At 37.5% G+C, this 21,580-nt stretch overlaps 1 protein-coding gene across 1 annotated transcript; it reads left to right on the top strand.

Moving 5' to 3' along the window:
- Positions 1-4,061: 4,061 nt before the first annotated feature.
- Positions 4,062-21,580, top strand: LOC308355413 (pancreatic triacylglycerol lipase; the record flags this gene model as incomplete). The annotated part of the gene is made up of 12 exons (XM_080823647.1): positions 4,062-4,107; positions 5,275-5,429; positions 10,190-10,312; positions 12,316-12,450; positions 13,632-13,743; positions 14,925-15,044; positions 15,157-15,276; positions 15,802-15,920; positions 17,818-17,947; positions 19,464-19,572; positions 20,135-20,299; positions 21,517-21,580. The coding sequence occupies 12 exons, from the start codon at positions 4,062-4,064 to the stop codon at positions 21,578-21,580; spliced, it is 1,398 nt and encodes a 465-aa protein (XP_080679773.1).

Raw genomic sequence — 21,580 nt, 5'->3', positions numbered from 1 at the left:
CCTGGGAGAATCTGGCTTTCTGTGGCTTCACACAAACAAGTAATCTGGAGCTGGTAGAAAGAATCTGTCCCTCCAGACTTAGATCTGCTGATTACCAACCGTGCGACCCTTTGCTTAAACTCTCTTGAGTCTCACTACTTTCATAAGAAAAATAGCTAAAGCGTCCACAGGTTCTGTGGGATATTAAAGGAAAAAACTTTAAAAGTATGCAAAACTAAATAATTAATGCCATAACATTGTAGATTTGCTTGCTATTCTATGCCACAAAGTAAACCATCGTCATGCAAAATGGAGGGTTGACTATAACTTCACTCCCTTGGGCCTGGGGGAACTAAGCCCCTTCGCACTTGGCAAGACGCTTGCTCTGGATGGTGTGAGACATTCTTCTGCTCAGAGCAGTCTGGCCTCCTCAGGTGAGCACGTTCTCTCTCCCATTGACGGCCCTGGCAGTAGGCTGAACTGGATAAGGAAGGATAGGGTAGGCTCTCTGAAGGTTAAGCAAATGAGATCCCATTCGGCTAACATGCGGGCTATCTGGCCACACAGATGTCGCAGAGCTTTTCTTTCCCTCACTTGAGTTGGCTATCACAAGGTTTTCAGACTCAGAGCCAAAGCGTATATCAATATTTACTTCCTCAGCAAACATTGCTCCTAGATTAGAAACTTTCAAGTTTGACATTTTTATTTTTAAATGTCCAAGGTTTTAGAGTCAACGTTGAGTCAATGTCAGGTAATGCTCTGTTGAGTTCAGGAGACATGAGATTATTTTTCTGAGAGTCTACTTTCAATGGCACGGGAGACCTGGGGAAGGAATGCCAAATCTCTATCAACCTTTACAGGGCCCACCTCATAGCCCACAACCCTGAGACACAAGGAATAACAAAGGCCGATGGAAAGCAGAGCTTGGGGAATAGTTCCAACCCACCCACCCTGCAGGACTTGAGAATTTCTGATGTATTCAGCACACTGTAACTCCAACTACACTTAAGTTGTATCTCAGAGCCCAGGCAACATTGGGTGAATTTTCACTAAACCTTGGGATATTATGTGGCTTCGGGTTGCTTGTCAAACAATGGTCACCATCAAGGACTAAATTGAAAAATGTCCATTAGAATTAAAATCCTATAAAAACAGAGTGAAGAAGTTAGCAGTTACTTTTTATAAATTAAGAACTAGCAGGAAAGGGGTTTTTAAAATAAAAAATTAGAAAAAATAATCTGTCAAAATATTAATATTATGCATGTATGCCTTCCAAATCTCATGGTAAAAGGTACAGCCAAGGATTCAATGTTTGCTACCTGAACGTTCTTGAAAGTAGGAGAAATCATTGTACAACAAAATAATCTCTATTGGTTAAGTTAATGTTAATTGTTATAACTCTGAAATATCAGTGGCTTAAAACAATGGGAACTTATTTCTTGCTCGTGTAGATTTCAAAATGGATGTTTGTGGTTCATGGGTGGCTTTCCTCTAAGCAGGAAAACCAAACTCCTTCCATCCTGTGGCTCACCAGTTTCCACACTTGGCCTTCAAGTTCACTGTCTTTGTGTACTTCAAGCCATTGAAGGTAAAAGCACATGGAGGATCCCGTGTGGGTTTATGTGAACAGGACTGAAACTGGGGCGCATCTGTGCACTCACGTCTCATTGTCCAGAAGTTGATTCTGTGACCCATCTTCCTGCAAAGGAGATAGGGTAATAGACCCTAATGCTATCCTCTGGAGGAAGAGGCCAGCAATCTCTGCCATATACTCCAGACGTTTCTAGATCCCATGTGCGTGATCTTAAGGAAGCAATATGGCTCATAAAATTTTACAACCCAGTTCAAGAGTTGGGCCAGATTGAATTTAAGGGAAGAGCTGGCATGATAGGCTGCTGATTATATACAATTCCCTTCTTAACTTGCATAACAGTTTGGGAAATTAAATCTTCCCCAAACATTCTAAATTTCAATCTATTTCAGTTTTTTAAAAATAATTCCCCTATGAACTCTATCTAGTCTCACTCTCAGAATTTGGTGACTGTTATTCCTAAATCTATAGCTTATATTGAATAAAGACAACCCAAATTATGGATTATGTTTTGTACTGTCCAAAATTTCCCACCTGGAAATTTGGTATGAATTTGGTAATTCACTAAGAATGTAGTTTACTTCAGAGTGAAATCCAGAGTTTGGCTCACTCTCTCTCTCTCTTTTTTTTTGTTTGTTTGTTTCTTTGTTTGCTTGCTTGTTCTGAGTAAAAACAGGTTCAGAAAATTATAGGGGTGCATGGGTGGTTCAGTCGTTGAGTGTCTGCCTTCAGCTTAGGTTGGGATCCAGGGGTCCTGGGATTGAGCCCCATGTCGGGCTCCTGCTCAGCAGGGAGTCTACTTCTCCCTCTCCCTCTGTCCTCCACTCCCCCTGTGTGTGCTCTCTCTCTCTCTCTCTGTCAAATAAATAAATAAAATCTAGAAAAAAAAAAGAAAATTATAATTTATTAAGAGACTGTGCAGATAATTGTTTTGGAGCAATTATGCAAACTAAATTGCTTTTCGTATCCATTTCCTCACTTGTTCACTCATCCCACAGACATGTGTTAAGGGCCTGCTATCATGATTGCTTCTCAGCCTTTTGGCTAAGATCAAGTGTGAGGGCCTGCGATGTACCAGGTGGGCTCCACGCTGAGGAGGGACAGCAAGGCCCGGAGAATTCCACCCTTCTCAAAGTTTGTGGCCCACAGCTGATCATGATGGGTGTCAAAGGAAGAAAGTTCAAAAGAGAGGTGTGCTCCGACGGGAGAAAGAAACCAGCTTAATCAGGGCTGGACAAGAATCCCTAAGGAAGAGATCAAATACTGAGACAAGAAGGACTCCATGGGGATTGGCTTGACTCCCATCCATGGAATCCCTTCCTGGTGTCTTCTGTTCTGATTTTTCTGTCCTGTCCTTGCCCAACTTTTTTGAACTTTCCTTATACACAAATAATTTCATTGCTTTTTTTCTGTACCTATAAACTTTGTCAGGGAACTGAATTATTCCTTGACCGTTTTTGACCTGCAAATATGGCAATTTCATAGGATTCAACTTCTATCTGTGACAGTATCAAGCTGAATGGCTCCAATCTCTTAAAATTATGGTATCCCATTATAGTATTTTAAAAATTTATTTTAAGCAATCTATCACCAACTGAAAACATTTCAGTTCTCCTCTATCAAATGCTTCCCTTTCAGAGTATTTTCCCCAGACCATTTTTTTCCAGGTTGAATTTTATTTTTCTCTCCTATTCTTAATCTTATTTGATGGTGAGGTCACCATTTCCACCTCTTTGCTCTTGGAAGGACCCCCAACTCCTTTTGTCAGTTCATTTATTCTTTTCTCCATGTTGTTATTGAGAAATAAGCTAGTTCTGTAGACTATCAAACTAAAATTACAACAACTTTCCTAAAAGGAATGAGCCCTCTTGAAGAATGGCTTCTAATTTCATGCTTTTGAGGGTAAGGCAAGGTTATGCGAAAACTGCTGAAGCTGGTAAGCTTTTAGTATTTGTTTTCAAGACTGCTGTTATCAAATCTGTGAAAACAATTTAGTTTCACACATATCCACACAGTAGCACAGAGAATTGTAAACGTAAAATTTAAAAAGGGGGGAGGGGAGAGGCAGACTAGAATCCTTCACTACAATGAAATTATAGTGATTCTGAGCATTATGTAATCTCATTGGAAGAGAACAGTCCGTATGAACCCATTTCTTAACTTCCCACAAGGAAACTTGACCTACTCTATTAATCTTGGTTTATTTATGATTAATATTATAAACACGCATTTGGAACGTCCTCTCTTTTCATGCCACTTTTCCATGGAACTTCTCAAACAGATAAGGTTTGCTTATAAAAGGACCTGCGAGGTGCTATTTGGTTGTGTGTGGAACCTGACGGAACTGCCACGGTGAGTCAGGAACGTGCTTCCCAAGCCTCATTTACTAGAATTTACCAATTTTCCCCCAGAGCCCTAACTGAACTTGAATTATGCTAATGTTTTAAAAACTTATTTAGTCACACTCAATCGTATTTTTTACTTTATTTAGATGCTGCTACTCTGGACGCTATCACTGCTGCTGGGAGCAGTAGTAGGTAAGAAAAGATATTTATGTAGTGCTGGAAGTGATTTCCTGCTTTGCACTTTCCAGAAAGTTTATGATGCCTGAATTCAAGCCACTATGGCATAAGGAGTAGAACAAAAAAGATATATGATTAAGAGCACAAGCTCTTGGAGTAGGGTTGCTAGATAAAACCTAAGATAGCTAAATTTGAACTTCAGATAAATATTTCAGATAATCAATGAACATGTGACACGAAGTTATACTAAAATGTATTCATTGTGTATCTGAAACTCACATGTGGCTTTTATTTTCATTTGCTAATCTAGCAACCCCGGCTTAGAATCAAGGGTGGAAGTTGAGCTGTTTCTACCAGCCACAGGTGTATTAACCTGAGCAAAATTCTTACCCTCTCTGAGCTTCACTATCCTCATCTGTGAAATGGGCGTATAATACCTACGCCAACACAGGATAATTGTGAGACTTACCTAAATCCTGTAAATCGTCTTGCCTGGACCCTAGCACATAGTGACATTTTGAGAATGTCGCCCCCACAACAGCTACTGGTCCTACGCCTACTATTAATCTAGACTTTATCCTTCCAGACATCCCTTCCTTTGTGTTGTTCTTTTATGAGTTAACATCCAAGCATAGAGTTGTGTCAAACCATAGATTTTCTGCTTGATTTTTCATGAGCCACTTCTTCATCATGGGAATCCAGAATGCTCCTCAAACATAGGTCAGAGACCTAAATTCTCAGCGAGGTAGAGATACAAAGTTTTGGCATTTGCGTGAAACTTAAGCTCTCTACCCAGAGCCCAACACAAGAAGATGGTTGTAAAGAACTGAAAACCTCACCCCTCTCCATAAAGGCTTGGAGACACAAGGTTGCTCTTTTCTTGGACACCAGTGGCCCAAGGAAGACATCGCGTTGAGAAGCGAAACTGGGTCCCAGCATGGGACTGGACAGAGACGCGAGGAGAGTCAGGTGGTTATACATTGTAGAAATGAGGGACAGAAGCCTGTCTTTAGCTAGGATGCTGAAGCTGTTTTGTGAGTACATCGATAGGAAGATGTCTGGGGATGCAGAGGAAGCAAAGATGTCATTTTGTAATTTAACTCGTATTTTGGCAGAGAGACCATGAAAAAAAGAGAATTCTGATTAAACTAACATCCTTGAAATGCTTCTGGGTGATTACAGGAAAAGAAGTCTGCTTCCCAAGACTTGGCTGCTTTAGTGATGACGCCCCATGGGCAGGAATTGTGGAAAGACCGCTCAAAATACTCCCTTGGGCTCCAAAAGATGTCAATACTCGCTTCCTCCTATATACTAATGAGAACCCGAATAACTTTCAAGTAAGAGAACTCACTGTTTTCAGAACTAAGTCCTATCCGTTTTATGTTATAAGCATACTAAATTTTTTAAGTTTTCCAAAGAGAAAAAATTAGTGGAATTTGCATCTTTGTAGACTTTTGGGGCAGTGAGGTTAAGTATTTTTTAACGTAACTTGTTATAAAAGGTCCATTAACTTGATTAATGGATTAACTTAATTATTCTCTTTTTGTTTCAATTTAGATTCACTTTATTTTCTATTAAAGAATGATTGACATGCAATATGGTATTAGTTTCAGGTGTACCACATAGTGATTCATTATATAAAACCATTATGAAATGGTTACCATAAGTCTAGTTACCATGTCACTGTACAAAGTTGTTACAATATTTTTTACTATATTCTCTATGCTGTACATTACATCCTCTTGTCTTATTTATTTTATAACTGGAAGGTTGTTCCTCTTAATCCCCTTCAGCTAGTTCATCCATCCCACCACCTCCATCCCCACTGGCTACCGTTTCAATTTATTCTCTGTATCTGTAAGTCTTGTTTTGTTTTGTTTATTCATTTGTTTCAGTTTTGTTTTTAGATTCGTATATAACTAAATCATATGGTACTTGTCCTATCTATATATTTCACTTAGCATAATACTCTCTAAGTCCATCCGTGTTGTCATGAATGGCAAGATTTCATTCTTTTATATGGTTGAGTAATATTGCTATATATCTACATATATAGATATATGTATTATATATGATATATTATATAATATATATATTATATATCTTCTTTATTCATTCATCTCTCAGTGAACATTTAGGTTGCCTGCCTATCTTGGTTATTGTAAATAATACTGCAGTGAACATGGGGGTGCAAATTTCTATTCAAATTAGTGTTTTCAATTTTTTTCAGATAAAAACCTAGAAGTGGGATTGCTGGATCATATGGTAGTTCTATTTTTAATTTTTTGAGGAATCTCCATTCCATTTTTTATTGGTGACTGCGCCAATTTACATTCCCACCAACAGCACATGAGGCTTCCCCTTTTCCACATGCTCACCAACACTTGTTAATTCTTGTCTTTTCAATAATAGCCATTCTGACAGGTATGAGGTGATATCTTACTATGGTTTTGATTTGCATTTCCCTGATGATGAATGATGTTGAGCGTCTTTTTATGTGCCTTTTGGCATCTGTATATCTTTTTTGGAAAAATGTCTATCTAGATTCTCCACCCATTAATTTATCCGACTATTTTTTTCTGATACTGAGTTATATGTGTTCTTTATATAACTTGGGTGTTAACCCCTTAATAAATATACCATTGGCAAATACCTTCTGCCATTCAGTAGTTTGTCTTTCATTTTTGTTGATGGTTTCTTTTGCTGTACAAAGGCTTTTTCATTTTATGTAGTCCCATTTGTTTACCTTTGCTTTTGTTGTTCTTGTCTCAAAATATTGCTAAGCAAAAAATATTGCTAAGGCCAATGTCAAAGAACTTACAGCCTACGTTTTCTTGTAGGAATTCTATGGTTTCAGGTCTTACATTTTGTCTTTACTCTGTTTTGAGCTTATTTTTTAATATGGTGCAAAGTGGGTTCCATTTTCATTCTTTTGTTTGTGTCTGTCCAACACCATTTATGGAAGAGCCTATCTTTGCCCCACTGTATATTCTTGCCTCCCTTGTTGTATACTAGTTAACCATATAAGTGCAGGGTTATTTCTGGGCTGTTTTGTTCCATTGATCTCTGTTTCTATATTTGTGCCTGTGCTTTATTGTTTTGATTACTATAGCTTTGTCGTATTGTTTAAAATTGAGAGTTTTGTTCTTCTTTTCCAAGATTGTTTTGGCTACTCAGGGTCTTTGGTGGTTCCATATAAATTTTAAGATTATTGTTCTAGTTCTATGAAAAGTGTCATTGATGTTTTTATAGGGATTGCATTGAATTTGTCTGGCATTGAACTGTTTTGGGTAGCATGAACATTTTAATATTAATTCTTCTAGTCAATGAGCAAGGTCATCTTTTCACTTATTTGTGTCGCCTTCAATTTCTTTCATCAGTGTCATAGTTTCCAGAAGATAGGTCTTTTACTTCCTTGGTTAAATTTATTCCTAGGTATTTTATTTTTTTTGATGCAATTATGAATGAGATTGTTCTCTTAATGTCTCTTTCTGATAGTTCATTATTATGTATAGAAATGCAACAAATTTCTGTATATTGATTTTGTATCCTGCAACTTATTGAATTCATTTTTTAGTTCTAATAGTTTCTTGGTGGAGGCTTTAGGGTTTTCGAGAAATAGTATCCTGTCATCTGCAAATCCTGACAGCTTTACTTCTTCTCTTCCAGTTTGGATGATTTTATTTCTTTTTCTTGCTCAACTGCTGAGGCTAGGATTGACAATACTATGCTGAATAAAAGTGGCAAAAGTGGGCATCCTTATTTTGTTCCTGATTTTAGAAAAACAAAAGCCTTCAGCTTTCTCTATTGAGTATGCTGTTAACTGTGCGTTTGCCATATATGTCTTTTATTAGTTGAGTTCCATATCCTCTATGCCCAATTTATTGAGGTTTTATCATAAATGAATGTTGAATTTTGTCAAATGCTTTTTCTGTATCCATTGAGATGATTGAATGATTTTTATTCTTTGTTTTGTTAATGTGCTGTATCACATTGGTTGATATGTGGATATTGAGCCATCCTTGCATCACTGAAATAAATCCCACCTGATCATGATAAATGATCCTTTTAATGTATTGTTGAATTCAGTTTGCTGCTATTTTGTTGAAGATTTTTACATCTATGTTTATCAGGAATATTGGTCTGAGTTTATTTGTTTGTTTGTTTGTTTTATAGTGTTTGTCTGGTTTTGGTATTAGATTAATGCTAACCCTGTAGAATGAGTTTAGAAACATTCTTTCCTCTTCAATATTTTGGAATTGTTTGAGAAAGATAGGTTTTAAGTTTTCTTTAAACGTTTGGTATAATTCACCTGTGACTCTGTCTAGTCCTGGACTTTTGTTTGCTGAGAGTATAATTACTGATTCGATCTCCTTACTAGTAATTGGTCTGTTCATTTAGTCTTGAAAGATCATCTATTTCTAGGACTTTGTCCATTTTTTTCTAGGTTGTCCAACTTGTTGTCATATCACAGTTAGTCGTAGTCTCCTATGATCCTTTGCATTTCTGTGGTATAAGCTGTAACTTCTTTTTCATTTTTCATTTTATTTATTGGCCCTCTCTGTTTTTTCTTAATGAGTCTGGCTAAAGGTTCATCAATTTTGTTTACATTTCAGAAAAATAGTTCTTAGTTTTATTGATCTTTTCTATAGTTTTTTAAGTCTCTATTGCATTTATTTCCACTCTGATATTTATTATTTCCTTCCTTCTATTAATTTTGGGTTTTATTTGTTCTTCTTTTTTTAGCTCCTTTAGGTATGAGGTTAGATTGTTTATTTGAGCCTTTTCTTATTTCTTGATGTGGGCCTGTATCACTGTAAACTTCCCTCTTAGAACTGCTTTTGCTGTGTCCCATAGATTTTTGAACATTGCATTTACATTTTTATTTATCTCAAGATATTGATTTAACTAGATCTTTGATTTCTTCCTTGACCGATTGGTTGTTTAATACCATGTAGTTTAGCCTCCTCCTGTTTGTATTTTTTTCCACTTTTCTTCTTTATAGTTGATTTCTAGTTTCATACCAGTGTTGTCATAAAATATGTTTGATATGATTTCAATCTTATTAAATGTATTGAAGCTTGTTTTGTGGCCTAACATTTGACTTATTCTGGAGAATGTCCACATGTAGTTGAGAAGAATGTGTATTCTGCTGTTTGGGGATAGAATGTTCTGTGAATATATGTTATTCCATCTGTCCTAAGGTGTCATTTAAAATCACTTTTTCCTTATTGATTTTCTGTTGGGAGATCTATACATTGATGTAAACACACTGTTAAATCCCCCTGTTATTATTGTATTACTATCAATTTCACCCTTTGCATCCATTAATATTTGCTTTATATAATTAGGTGTTTCTATGTTGAGTGCAGAAATTTTTACAAGTGTTATATCTTCTTATTGGATAAATCCCTTTATCTTTACGTAAATTCCTTCTTTGTTTCTTATTATAGCCTTTGTTTTAAAGTCTATTTTGTCTGATACAAGTATTGCTACTCCAGCTTTCTTTTTGTTTCCATTTACTTAGAATACCTTTTTTTCATCCCTTCATTTTCAGTCTGCATGTGTCTTTAGATCTGAAATGATCTAAAATGATCCTGTAGACAGCCTATAGATTGGTCTTGTTTTTTAAATCCATTCAACCACCCTTTGTCTTGACTGGAACTTGATATCATTTTTATCCTACCTCTATGTCGCCATGTAATAAACACTCTGAATATAGTTATATATAATATATGTATACACATATATAAACTCTCCCAATATTATATATAATCTCCCAGCATTATATATGTGTGTGTATGTGTGTATAAAATTGTACACACACGTAGACACACACAAAGCCTTCTGTTGTTTGGAAACAAGACTCCTACATCAATATTATAGCAGACATTTATTCTGAGTAGAACAACTGCAAAAATGTTATGATGTCTGGAACTTGATGATTGCAAGTAGCCTGCCTGTGATAGGAGAATCCTTGTTCACAAGGATCTCAAGTCTTGATGGTGTTCTCCTACCTGCTGTCTTCCTCCATGTACAAATGGTTCTATCGGACATATAAGACACTGAACATTAAACACTTTTCTTCCCCAACTAGGAACTTGCTGCGGATCCATCAACTATCACAGACTCCAACTTCAAAACAGATAGAAAAACCCGCTTTATTATTCATGGATTCATAGACAAGGGAGAAGAAAACTGGTTGTCCAATCTATGCAAGGTGAGACATGGTAATCAAGTAAGAGAAGGTTGTTCCCAGAATGATGATTAACAATGGAGAAGGCACAGGTTGCAACCAATCAGGACAAATACCAGCCACCATGGCACCAGAGAATCATCGGACTCTCCTGAGGTTTCAAGGGGAGGTCCAAGAGGTGGTAGGGTGTAAAGGGGACCAGGGACAGTCACGGCAGCAAGGTTGGCAAGCATTTGGTGGCTCTGGGTAGTGGTTATTTAATAACTAATACAGAGATATTTCAAAACTTTAGCAACAGATGTTGCCCTACCGATGCAATATCAGTTGTGTTTTCAATAACTTTAATTTTTTCAGTAGGTTTTCATTTCTATATGAAGAACTAAGATAACTTGTTTTGCCCAAACTAATTGTTTTCCTTTGATTTTCACTTGTTACTCTTTGATCTCCGATGGTAGCAATATCTGGGAGAACTGTGTAGGTTTTCATTTTCGGCTTCTGCTGTTTCAACCATAGTGATCCAATTTTCTTTAATTTGCCTTTGGCCGTGTGCCCCATGATAATGAAGAACTAAAAGACAGAAAATCAAATAGAACATATTTTTCCTAGCAACTGCCAGTGCTTGAGGAACATTATCCTTGATTCATCTATTCAACAAGCATTAGTGGCCAGCATGGAGCACAGGTGCAGTCATTTCTTCCGAGGTCCAAAAAACAAGACACAACGGTCCTCCTAAACACTTTTAATTTCAGACCTGTCTATGACTCGAGCCAAAGGCTGGATTGAATCAACTCTAGAGACTATCCACCAATCCTGAAGACAGAAAAAATAAATGGGCTTCACTTCACAAGTTTAAAAATAATCAGCAAAACCCTAATTTGTCTTCTAAAATAATTTAAGCCGATGATTGTTAGGGGGAGGGTAGAAATCGATTTTTATACAACAATGAAGGAAAAAGACAAAGGGATTCTTAGCTCAAAGGGAATGTAAATTTTTTTAGATATGTGTATCTAAAATTTTTTAGATATGTGTACACAATCTTCTCAGGCCCTCTGCGAAGCAACTACATGGTTGCTTTATGGTTTAAAAAAAAAAAAATGAACCGCCCCCCCAAAATGGATTACCCTAGAAGGTCAAATGTCCTAGACTCTAGTTCTGACTCTATCCTTAGCCAACCATGACATTAGCAAATCATTTTCCCTCTTTGGAGATTTCTATTTGTAAAATGAAAGAATTAGAGGTGATTTCTAAGATTGCTTCATCCTCCTGAAAGTCTTGGAAAAAAGGTGGGGATATGTATAACCATACACACACCCAAACAAACAAAATTCCTCCCTGATCTAATATTCATGAAACTATCATTGACCTGCATCAACAAAGCTTCCAGTATATATCTAGTGGGTTATGCTTTTATGTGAAGTAATTCATCAGTAATATAAAATAAAATATTTTCATCCAAAAACTTTGATTATTCTTTCCATCTTGGAAAAGCTTACCCATTTACCTTCAGTATATTTATTTGAGGGAGTCCTAACATAGCCTTTCATTTATTCATTCATCCAGTAAATATTTATTGAACACCTACTATGTGCCAGGAACTATTTGAGGCACTGAGGATACAGCAGTGAATAAAACATTCCTGGGATGCCTTCTAGTAAGGGACAATGTCCTGGGGTGCGTTCTAGTAAGGACAATGTAGGCTTATGACATTTATGATGCTCTGATGAGATAATCCACTGTACCCCATTTTATACATCTCTCCCTGCAACAAATGTCTATGCATCTGTTACAGTAGATAGCCCAAGAATCCAGTTCCTGCTATGGCCAGACCCTCAATTTGGAGCCAATGTTAAACTTCAAAAGGAATTTCATATGCATAGTTTTGGATATGAAAACATTGTTGTGGGGTTAAAAATAAGCTTGATGATGTATAAGTCATAGGGGAAATTTACCCTCATTCTCAAATGTGTTAATTATTAATTTATAAATATCCTGAATTCTTTACCTATTTATTGTGTCTGTTCCATCAGAACCTGTTCACAGTGGAAAGTGTGAACTGCATTTGTGTGGACTGGAAAAGTGGCTCCCGCACTGGTTACACACAGGCCTCCCAGAACATCCGGATTGTGGGGGCAGAAGTGGCTTATTTTGTTGAAGTTCTTCAGGTAACTCCCTCTAGGTTGTATAAAAGTCCATGCACATTGCTCTCCAGATTCTCTTAAAAAAAATTTTTTTTTTGCCATAGGCATGATAATTACTAAAGACATTCCTCTACTGAGATTTGGCTTTCCGTATGGTTGAAAAGAAAAATGCAAAATCAATCCATCAATCTAGATTTGGGTTTCATCAATATGCCTCTTAAAAAAAAAACACAAACTAGTTTTTTTTTTTAAGTGATGTTACTCAAGCAATTGGGTAGGTTGCTGCTACTGAATTCCATCAGTATTCCTTTCATTTTACCATTTATTAAACCAAGTTAGTGTGATAATGTCAACTTCAAGATGAAACTACCTTGGTTTTGGTTATGTTTTTAATTTTTTTAACAGAGCACAAATGATACCAAGCTAATCTGCTTTGGTAACTAAAACCTTAAAAAAAAGTTGAACAGGAATCTCCCTAAGTAATTGCTTTATTATTTGCTAACCCATATATTTGCTTCACCACTTCCGGGTAACAATTCCTCATACCCAGCAAGGGCTCCTCTACATGGCAAAACAACAAAAGAGAGCCCAGATTCCAGCAGCTTAAACATGGGGAGATGGAGAGGAGAAGGGAGTTGAGGGAAGTTGGGAGGGGGAGGAAAACCATGAGAGACTATGGACACTGAAAAACAACCTGAGGGTTTTGAAGGGGTTGGGGGTGGGAGGTTGGGGGAACCAGGTGGTGGGTTTTGGGGAGGGCACGTATCACATGGAGCACTGGGTGTGGTGCAAAAACAATGAGTACTGTTACACTGAAAAGAAATTTAAAAAATAATAATAAAGAAATATTCAGCAAGGGGAAAAAAAATTATGTAGTGAAATCTACCCATCTTTTCTTTTTTGTTTTCTTTCAATGATTTTACTGCTAGGATATGATTTTCTACTCTCTCTTTAGGTAAATATATATATTTTTTCTTCCTAATTTTATAATTTAGATTAAACTTTTAGAATAAATTTCTAATTTATCTTAAAAAAAAAAACACATTAGACCATTGCCATTTTCCATGATAACTGAAAAAAAGGTCGTGAAAATCAGTTGCTTTGAAGGGGTGGCATGTTTTCATGTTTTGCAAGGATCTCCTTCTGTGGCCATCTTGAAGTTTGCAGTATTAGAAAATATTCTGAAGAAATTTTCTTTCCAACAGTCAGCGTTTGGGTACTCACCTTCCAATGTCCACATCATTGGCCACAGCCTAGGCTCGCACGCAGCTGGAGAGGCAGGCAGGAGGACCAACGGGACTGTTGGACGAATCACAGGTTGGTGAAAACAGTATCTGACTCAGTGTAGCCTATATGAGGTCCAAAAGGATGGAAATTTGGCATTTTCTGAATTGAGCCACATGATCAGAAATCAGTATGTTCTGAGGCCTTGTGAATTTTTTGTTGATATTAATCTTTGGCCTACAGAGCCCAGTTTAACAAATATGTATATATAAATATTGTATATGACTAAAATTTTAATTAAGAACATCGGGAGTTCTATTTTGCTATTGTCAGGCACTCACAAAGGACAAGCTTCCTAAATAGAATAAATAGCATAAATAATAGAATAAATAATAGAGAGAATTAAACCCAAGAAGCTAAAAATGCATAATTAATTACATTCTGCTTCAATAGCAATTGATAATTATCCCAGTCCTCACTGACCACAAGCCAAGAGTGTCAGGGGACAGGTGATCAGAATGGGCTAACCAATTCTGCATGCTCTCGTTAGATAAAAAATAGCATTTCCCAAATCTCAGACTGGTTGCCCTTGGCCAGTGGGATCGTATGCGATATACCCAGGCCCTAAAACAACCTTGCAACTTTATAGGAAAGACTTTGCTATCCTGGATCTGTGAGGGGACCACTTCAGGGAGCAGCCACTTTCCTCTTCCATCATCCCCCTCTGTCTCTGCCCTTCTGACTCTATTTGATACTTTGGATAAACTGGTTACATTTGGATTGGTGGGGGATCCAGATGTCTATCACTAGTTTGCTGGAGACAACATTCTTTCTTATAATCCGTAAATGTTTATAAGAGCCTGCTCAACCAGGCCCTCTGCAAAGCTGTGGTCTTGGTGACCATGAATACCAAAGTCTTGCCCTCACAGGATTTTGCAGTAGAATGGGGATTCCTTGATCCCGACCAGCTTTTAGGAGTCTCCCAGAATCTGTCTCTTTCCTTGTAACTGCTGTTAGTAGCTGGGATTGTCCCAGGGACTAAGCATCTATAAGTAGAGCCAAATCCCATGGTTTGAGGAAATTTCACTATAATGCAAATAGAAAATTAGACACAGAAAGTGTAAGAAAATGATAAGGTCAGGAAGAACTAGCTTATCTCATTCCAGGCCTAAGTCATGGCTCCCGCCAATGCTTGCACTTAAGTGGGTAATTAATGAAGAAAGCTCAATGTGGGTGTACACTGATATTAACACAACACATTCTATTTACCTCAGGGTTGGACCCAGCTGAACCTTGCTTTGAGGGCACGCCTGAATTAGTCCGATTAGACCCCAGTGATGCCCAGTTTGTGGATGTAATTCACACAGATGGTGCCCCTATAATCCCCAACATGGGTGAGTCCTTCAAGTCATCTGCAAGTGTTTTTGAGTCCATATATTAGACTGTTCTAAAGTGTTTTGAGTCTATACATCAACATCAATGTTCTCATATTTTAATATTCCTTAGGTTTTGGAATGAGTCAAACTGTAGGCCACCTTGATTTCTTTCCAAATGGAGGAAAAGAAATGCCCGGATGTCAGAAGAACATTCTCTCTCAGATTGTTGACATAGATGGGATCTGGGAAGGTAAAACCATTATGTGCATGAAGAGATTTTCTTAGGGCAAAATTTGTGTTTCAGTTTTTACTAAACTTGCTAAATATTTCGGTACAGGTATCATATTTTCTACAACAAAGGACTTTTAATCCAAAATATAGGCTTTTCACTGAGGAAAGTAGGCAGGAGAGACTGTAGAAAGAAAATGTATTTGTAGTCAACTTTCCAATTCAGAATTTCCTAATTCAGGGAATGCTTTAGTAAGTTGTCCTTCTATCTATATGGACGAATTTCTTCCTTTTTCGAATGACGAATTTCTTCGTTCTGAAGTTATTTTTCTATTTCATTTAGCTATGGCATTGCTATTAAAATATTAAATGACATTTAATTTCTAATTGCAACATAAATCATAAATACACTTCATAGATGATTTTGTTCCATGACCACCATGAGCTCCCACGAATTAGAAAATTCTATTCAACCACCATGTTCTAATTGTGACATTAACTTGGAAAAATAAAATCTGTTATTAATGTGTACTGTCTGATTTCAAAGGAACTCGTGACTTTGTGGCCTGTAATCACTTAAGAAGCTACAAATATTACTCTGATAGCATCCTCAACCCTGATGGCTTTGCTGGATTCCCTTGTGCCTCTTACAGCGTTTTCACTGCAGTAAGTAGAAGCTGCCTTATACCTAAAGAATTTTGTGACCATCACTTCTCATGATGGGTGTAGTTCACTATATGTGACATGCATTCAGTGAATGCCACTATATGATTGCCACATTATACTTTTAATTATATATATATATATATATATTTTAAATTATTTATTTATTTATTTGACAGAGAGAGAGATCACAAGTATATAGAGAGGCAGGCAGAGAGAGGGGGAAAGCAGGATCCCTGCTGAGCAGAGAGCCCCATGTGGGGCTTGATCCCAGGACCCTGAGATCATGACCTGAGCCAAAGGCAGAGGTCTAACCCACTAAGCCACCCAGGCGCCCCTATATATTTTTATTTTTTAATGAAATATAGTTGACATATGTATTTATCATAATAGTGATGAGACATTGGAGAACTTTAGAAAAATGGGCTTGTGTACTGAGATGTTCCGTATCTACCTTGTTCTCTATCCCTTCAGTGTGTATCAGGCAAAAGTTCAAACTTGTTTTAGAAATAATTATAACTAATAAAAAGTCTATGGACATCTGAGCTATGGCTACAGGATGCTGATAAATATGGAAAACTTGTCTTAAATGCTGACCCTATAAAACTATATCATTATGTGCTTGTGGATATTTCTGTGCAGTCTCATAATTGCCAAGTTTTTGTTTGTTTGCTTGCTTGCTTTTGAGTTTTCGTCTTGTTTGGCATTCGCTAGGTATCCAGATTAGGATCCTTAAATGTGATCTTGAAAATGATGTATCTGTTGCCTGTTAATTTTTATTGTTCTTCCTTTCACTATAATTTTTCACAATAAAAATATACAACCTATGTCATTTAATAGAGAAAATTTTAAATAACACACCAGGTGAAGTCATAATTGTCAAGACGTATAACTTAGTGCCAAAGAGAAAGGACCTGAAAGCTGGTTTCACCATTAATTGGCTGAATGATTTGGACAAAATATTTAACCTCTCTCTAAGGCAGTTTTTTCATTTCTAAATGTAAATAATAATGGTAGACTCCATTGGTTTTGTGGGAGCATTTAATGAGATATGTTTTAGTTCCTTAACTCAGAATCTAAAATATAATAATTGGCATTCAGCACCTGTTGGCTATATGTGTGTTGGGAGGATGCATAGTACAGCTGTGCACAAACAAGATCACCACCCCCTTTCTTTGGTTTAACTTTATTTTTATGGTGTTCCCCAATCTCTAGATAATGGGGAAAATAAGCAAAGAAGCTTTAGGTTTTATTCAGTTAAAATTCAGTCTGATTTCAATAATATAAATGGTCTTTTTAGGTGATGCTCAGACACTTTTATAAGGAAAAGTTCTCAGTTTTGCATATTTCTCAGTCTTTGGACCCTTTCATCATCTTCTTTCCAAGCTGGTATTGGGCACAGTGGTCATGGTGCTGGTGGCTAGTATGAGTGTAGGGCAGAGGGGAGGACTTTGGGGTCTGCGTTATTGATGGATGTGTAGTATTGATGGATGACTCCTAATGGGTACTATTTTGCATATCGGAGCTGATGATCATCCCTTGCTCTTTCTTTTGCAATCTTTCTAAAATAAAGTCTAACTACCTGTAGGCAAATGGATGTCTTGAGCAACATACAGAAGCAAAAGAGAAAAGATTAAAATATATGTAGAAGTATATATTTAAATTCCCTTTTTTGTATGATTTTAGTATTTTTATTAGTATCGTGTTATTTAACAGTCAAATTTGTCATCGTAACTAATGAAATGCATTTTCTACCTTTGTTGAAACACTGTGAAAGTTGTCTTTTGCCATCGCGACAGAGTTGGCTTTCAAATATTTGAAGTGCAACAACAGGTGGGAAAAGATGACACACTGTTAAAAGAAAGAGTGTCCTCATTCGTCATTTGTTAATTTCCCCTAGAACAAGTGCTTCCCCTGCCCCAAAGAAGGCTGCCCGCAGATGGGTCATTACGCTGACAGATTTCCTGGAAAAACAAACGGAGTGAACCAGATATTTTATCTAAACACTGGTGATGCCATTAGTTTTGCTCGTAAGTATTATATGTGCCTTAAATTCACAACGCTATGTGTTTTACCATGTTCTGTGAAATGTGTGGAACTGTTCTTCAGTACAAAAGTTGTAAATGCTCCTTTCCAACGTGGAAAACTTTTCAGAAGCTCTTGTGTTCAGTGTAACTCTGGCTCATTGGGATAAAAGAGCAGAATTGGGGAGCCTGAACTAACAATGATAGGAAAAAGAATTTCTTCGTGTTTTATTCTGGTGCCAAATGCAGGAGGTTTCTTTTGCTCCAGACTCTTCCAATTCAGTCAGAGATTTCGCGGAAGCAAAATTCCGAGGTTCTGTACAAGCACAAAAGTAATCCGGGAGAGAGATACCAGAGATTGTGGGAATGGTAGGGAGTTGACAGATTTAAGAGATATTTAGGGTGGGGGACTCCATGGGTGATAGGAATTAGTGGGTACAGGGATGGTGAGACATGTTCCTTCCTGGGTTGCAGAGGAGGAAACTATTTAGACTAGAGCCAGTGGGGTTGGCTGCACTGTAAAAAAATAAGCCAAGTTTTATTCCCTCCTCAATTTGGCCCAGGCTAGCTCTAACTGGCATAAGCTGCTAGTTAACTATTGACTAGTACCACAAAATGGTTACCATAACTTAATACCTTTCTGATGGCAAGGTAAAGCTGAATTAATAGATTTTTTTAAAATAAATGTGGACAATGTAGACAAAAAGACAATAGGACTCTAAAATGCGATGACCTATGAAAATAGTAAATTGAGGGTGTCTGGGTGACTCAGTCCAGTAAGCACTTGACTTCGGCTCAGGTCATGATCTCGGGGTCCTGGGATCAAGCCCCACATTGAGCTCCCTGCTCAGTGGGGAATCTGCTTGTCCCTCTGTCCCTCCCCCAACTTGTGCTATTTCTGTCTCTCAAGTAAATAAATAAAATCTTTAAAAAATAGTAAACTGATGAAAATGTCATACTCTACCCTCTTCCCACTTTCGTTTTTCTTTTCTCTTTTTGATTTTATTTATTATATTTTAGAGAGAGAGAGAGAGTGTGCACAAGCTGGGGAGGGGCAGAAGGAGAGAGAGAGACAGAGAAAGAGAATCCCAAAGCAGACTCTACACAGAGCTCAGAGCCAGACATAGGACTTGATCTCACAACTGTGAGATCATGACCTGAACTGAAACCAAGAGTTGGAGGCTTAACTGACTGGGCCACCCTGGTGCCCCCTTCCTACTTTCTTTTAAGATATAGATCTTATAATATTCAAAATAAATTATTAGGTTAAAGAACTGAAAACAAAATATATGACTTACATATACTACTTGATAACTATTGACTTTGGAAAGATTCTGTGCTCCTGTCTTGGCTTCACCCCTGTCTTCTGAACATTTAGATAAAGGAGATTATTTGATTGGAAGAACAATCAATCCTATATATAAATTATCCAAAATTCAGCAGCAATGGCATCCAAGTAAGCCTGTTTTTAGCATATCTTCTCTACAAACTGACAGTTTGCAAATATTTTCCCCCTGTGCAGGATGGAGGTATAAGGTGGCTGTCACATTGTCTGGGAAGAAGGTTACGGGACATGTACTAGTTTCCTTGTTTGGAAATAAAGGAAATTCTAAACAGTATGAAATTTTCAAGTGAGTAAAATATTATCCTACATTTCTTAAATGTCGGAATCCTTTGCCCATATAATGCAGTTATGAACATACGCGTTTATTCATTACTATATGGGAGTATAGTACCACCACACATCATTCCAAGGAAGAGATCATTTTATCTCACACCTTAGTACATTTCAGAATTCTGTTTCTGAATTTTTTCTCTGCTATTTCCTGAGAAAATCACTGATGTTTGCTTTGATGCATGGCATCTGATTTATAATCAGTAAATAATTTTTCTGCCCACAAAACAACCGGGAAAAGATGACATGATGATGTCATCCTTTATTAAGTTGTGGGAAGTTTGTGACTAAAACATATTTGAAGCTTTATCAAAGTAAGGATGACTTTAAAGGAATATGAGTTATTGTTGGCAAATGACCTACCACTGAGTTGGCATACATGTCTGCATTTAATACCTTAGAATGGCGAATGTACCGTCAATCATCTTACTGGAGATACATTGTAAGCTCATTTTAGAAATATATATGTATATATTTGTATGTTCATGCATGTTTTCATTAACTTCTTAACTCCCAAGGGGCACTCTCCAACCAGACAGCACTCACTCCAATGAATTTGACTCTGATGTGGATGTGGGAGATTTGCAGAGGGTTAAATTTGTTTGGTACAACAATGTGATCAACCCAACTCTACCCAGAGTGGGAGCATCCAAGATCATGGTGGAAAGAAACGATGGAAAAGTGTAAGTAATAAAAACGCCAAGAGATTTGCAGTCCCGAGTCACCCACGCTATTCCCACTGGAAGTCTGCTGTAGGTTCAATCTCCGACAATGGTTCTCCTAAGCCATGGTGACGGTTCCTTCCTAGTACCTTCTGTTTCTTTAGGAAAAAGCAGAATTTGGGGGGAAGAACTTTGAGAGATTTGTAGATACGAATGTGTCATTTGATGCAAGTAAAGTGTTAAACTGAGAATCTGGCTTCATGACCCTGAAGTGGAAAGAGGGATTTCATTTAACAACTGAGCCTTGTGTCATGGGTCTGACAGCAGGTCACTGGCTGCCTGGGGGGGGAGGGGAGATGGGCAGTGTCAAGAAGGAGAGATTACAAAGGAACAGAAGAGTAATTTGGGGTAATGGATATGTTTACTCTCTTGATGGTGGTGATGGGATGAGAGTACTATTCTTGTCTCCATTAAAGATAATTCAATGAAAGCTCGGTACCATAATTCGTAGGCAGGAAATTTGACTCCAGCAAATTCTTAACTACCACAAAACAAATTCAGTTCACCTTTATTCATATACAGATCATGTGTGCCCTTCTTTTCTCATGTCCTTTATCACTAGTAGTGTTTAACGTTTAATTTTCTATCTGCGAGTCTGCTGGCCATCAGACCACAGGGAGGGAAATGAAGATGAAAAGAAGAGAGTGCCTTCTGAGTACCTTTTATGTACCAGGCCCTTTGCACATGCTTATGTATGTCATTAAAGAAAATGAGTTCCTAGGCAAACTAAGTTTTGTTCAGTCTTAGTGAGTAATGCTAGTCATTTCAATTTGGTTATTGAATTAAGTAAGAATGCCTAGTGAAGGTAACACCAGGACCTCGGAAATTTCCCTTGGGCTGATTTTTTATCATGCCACTGACCCTGCCCTTCCTAGGTTGCACTGATTGACAATAGCCAAGTGTTTAGTGGGTGCTTTAGGATATGGCAAATGAACGCTCCCTGTCCTTGGGGGCATCCAATGACACTTCCTCTCAGGTCTTGCGCAGCTATGAAAGAACACTGGAAAGGAGAATGCAGTCCTTTATACAGAAGAGGTCTGTGTCCCCTGGGCCAGTGTCTGGTCTCAGGCACAGGGGAGTGGTTCTTGTTCAGACTGGGGAGATGAGAGGCTGTGTTATGCTCGACACACCAGCAGTCCATCAGGAAAAGCTGACTTTCTGTTGTTTTCTCTCTGCAGGTTCAACTTCTGTAGTCAAGAAACCGTGAGGGAAGATATTCTGCTCACTCTTACCCCATGTTAG

The sequence above is a fragment of the Martes martes genome (assembly GCF_963455335.1).
Source record: "Martes martes genome assembly, chromosome: 14".
Classification (NCBI taxonomy): domain Eukaryota; kingdom Metazoa; phylum Chordata; class Mammalia; order Carnivora; family Mustelidae; genus Martes; species Martes martes.
Note: the sequence above shows the minus strand (reverse complement) of the source record. Positions and strands in the feature narration are given on the sequence as shown.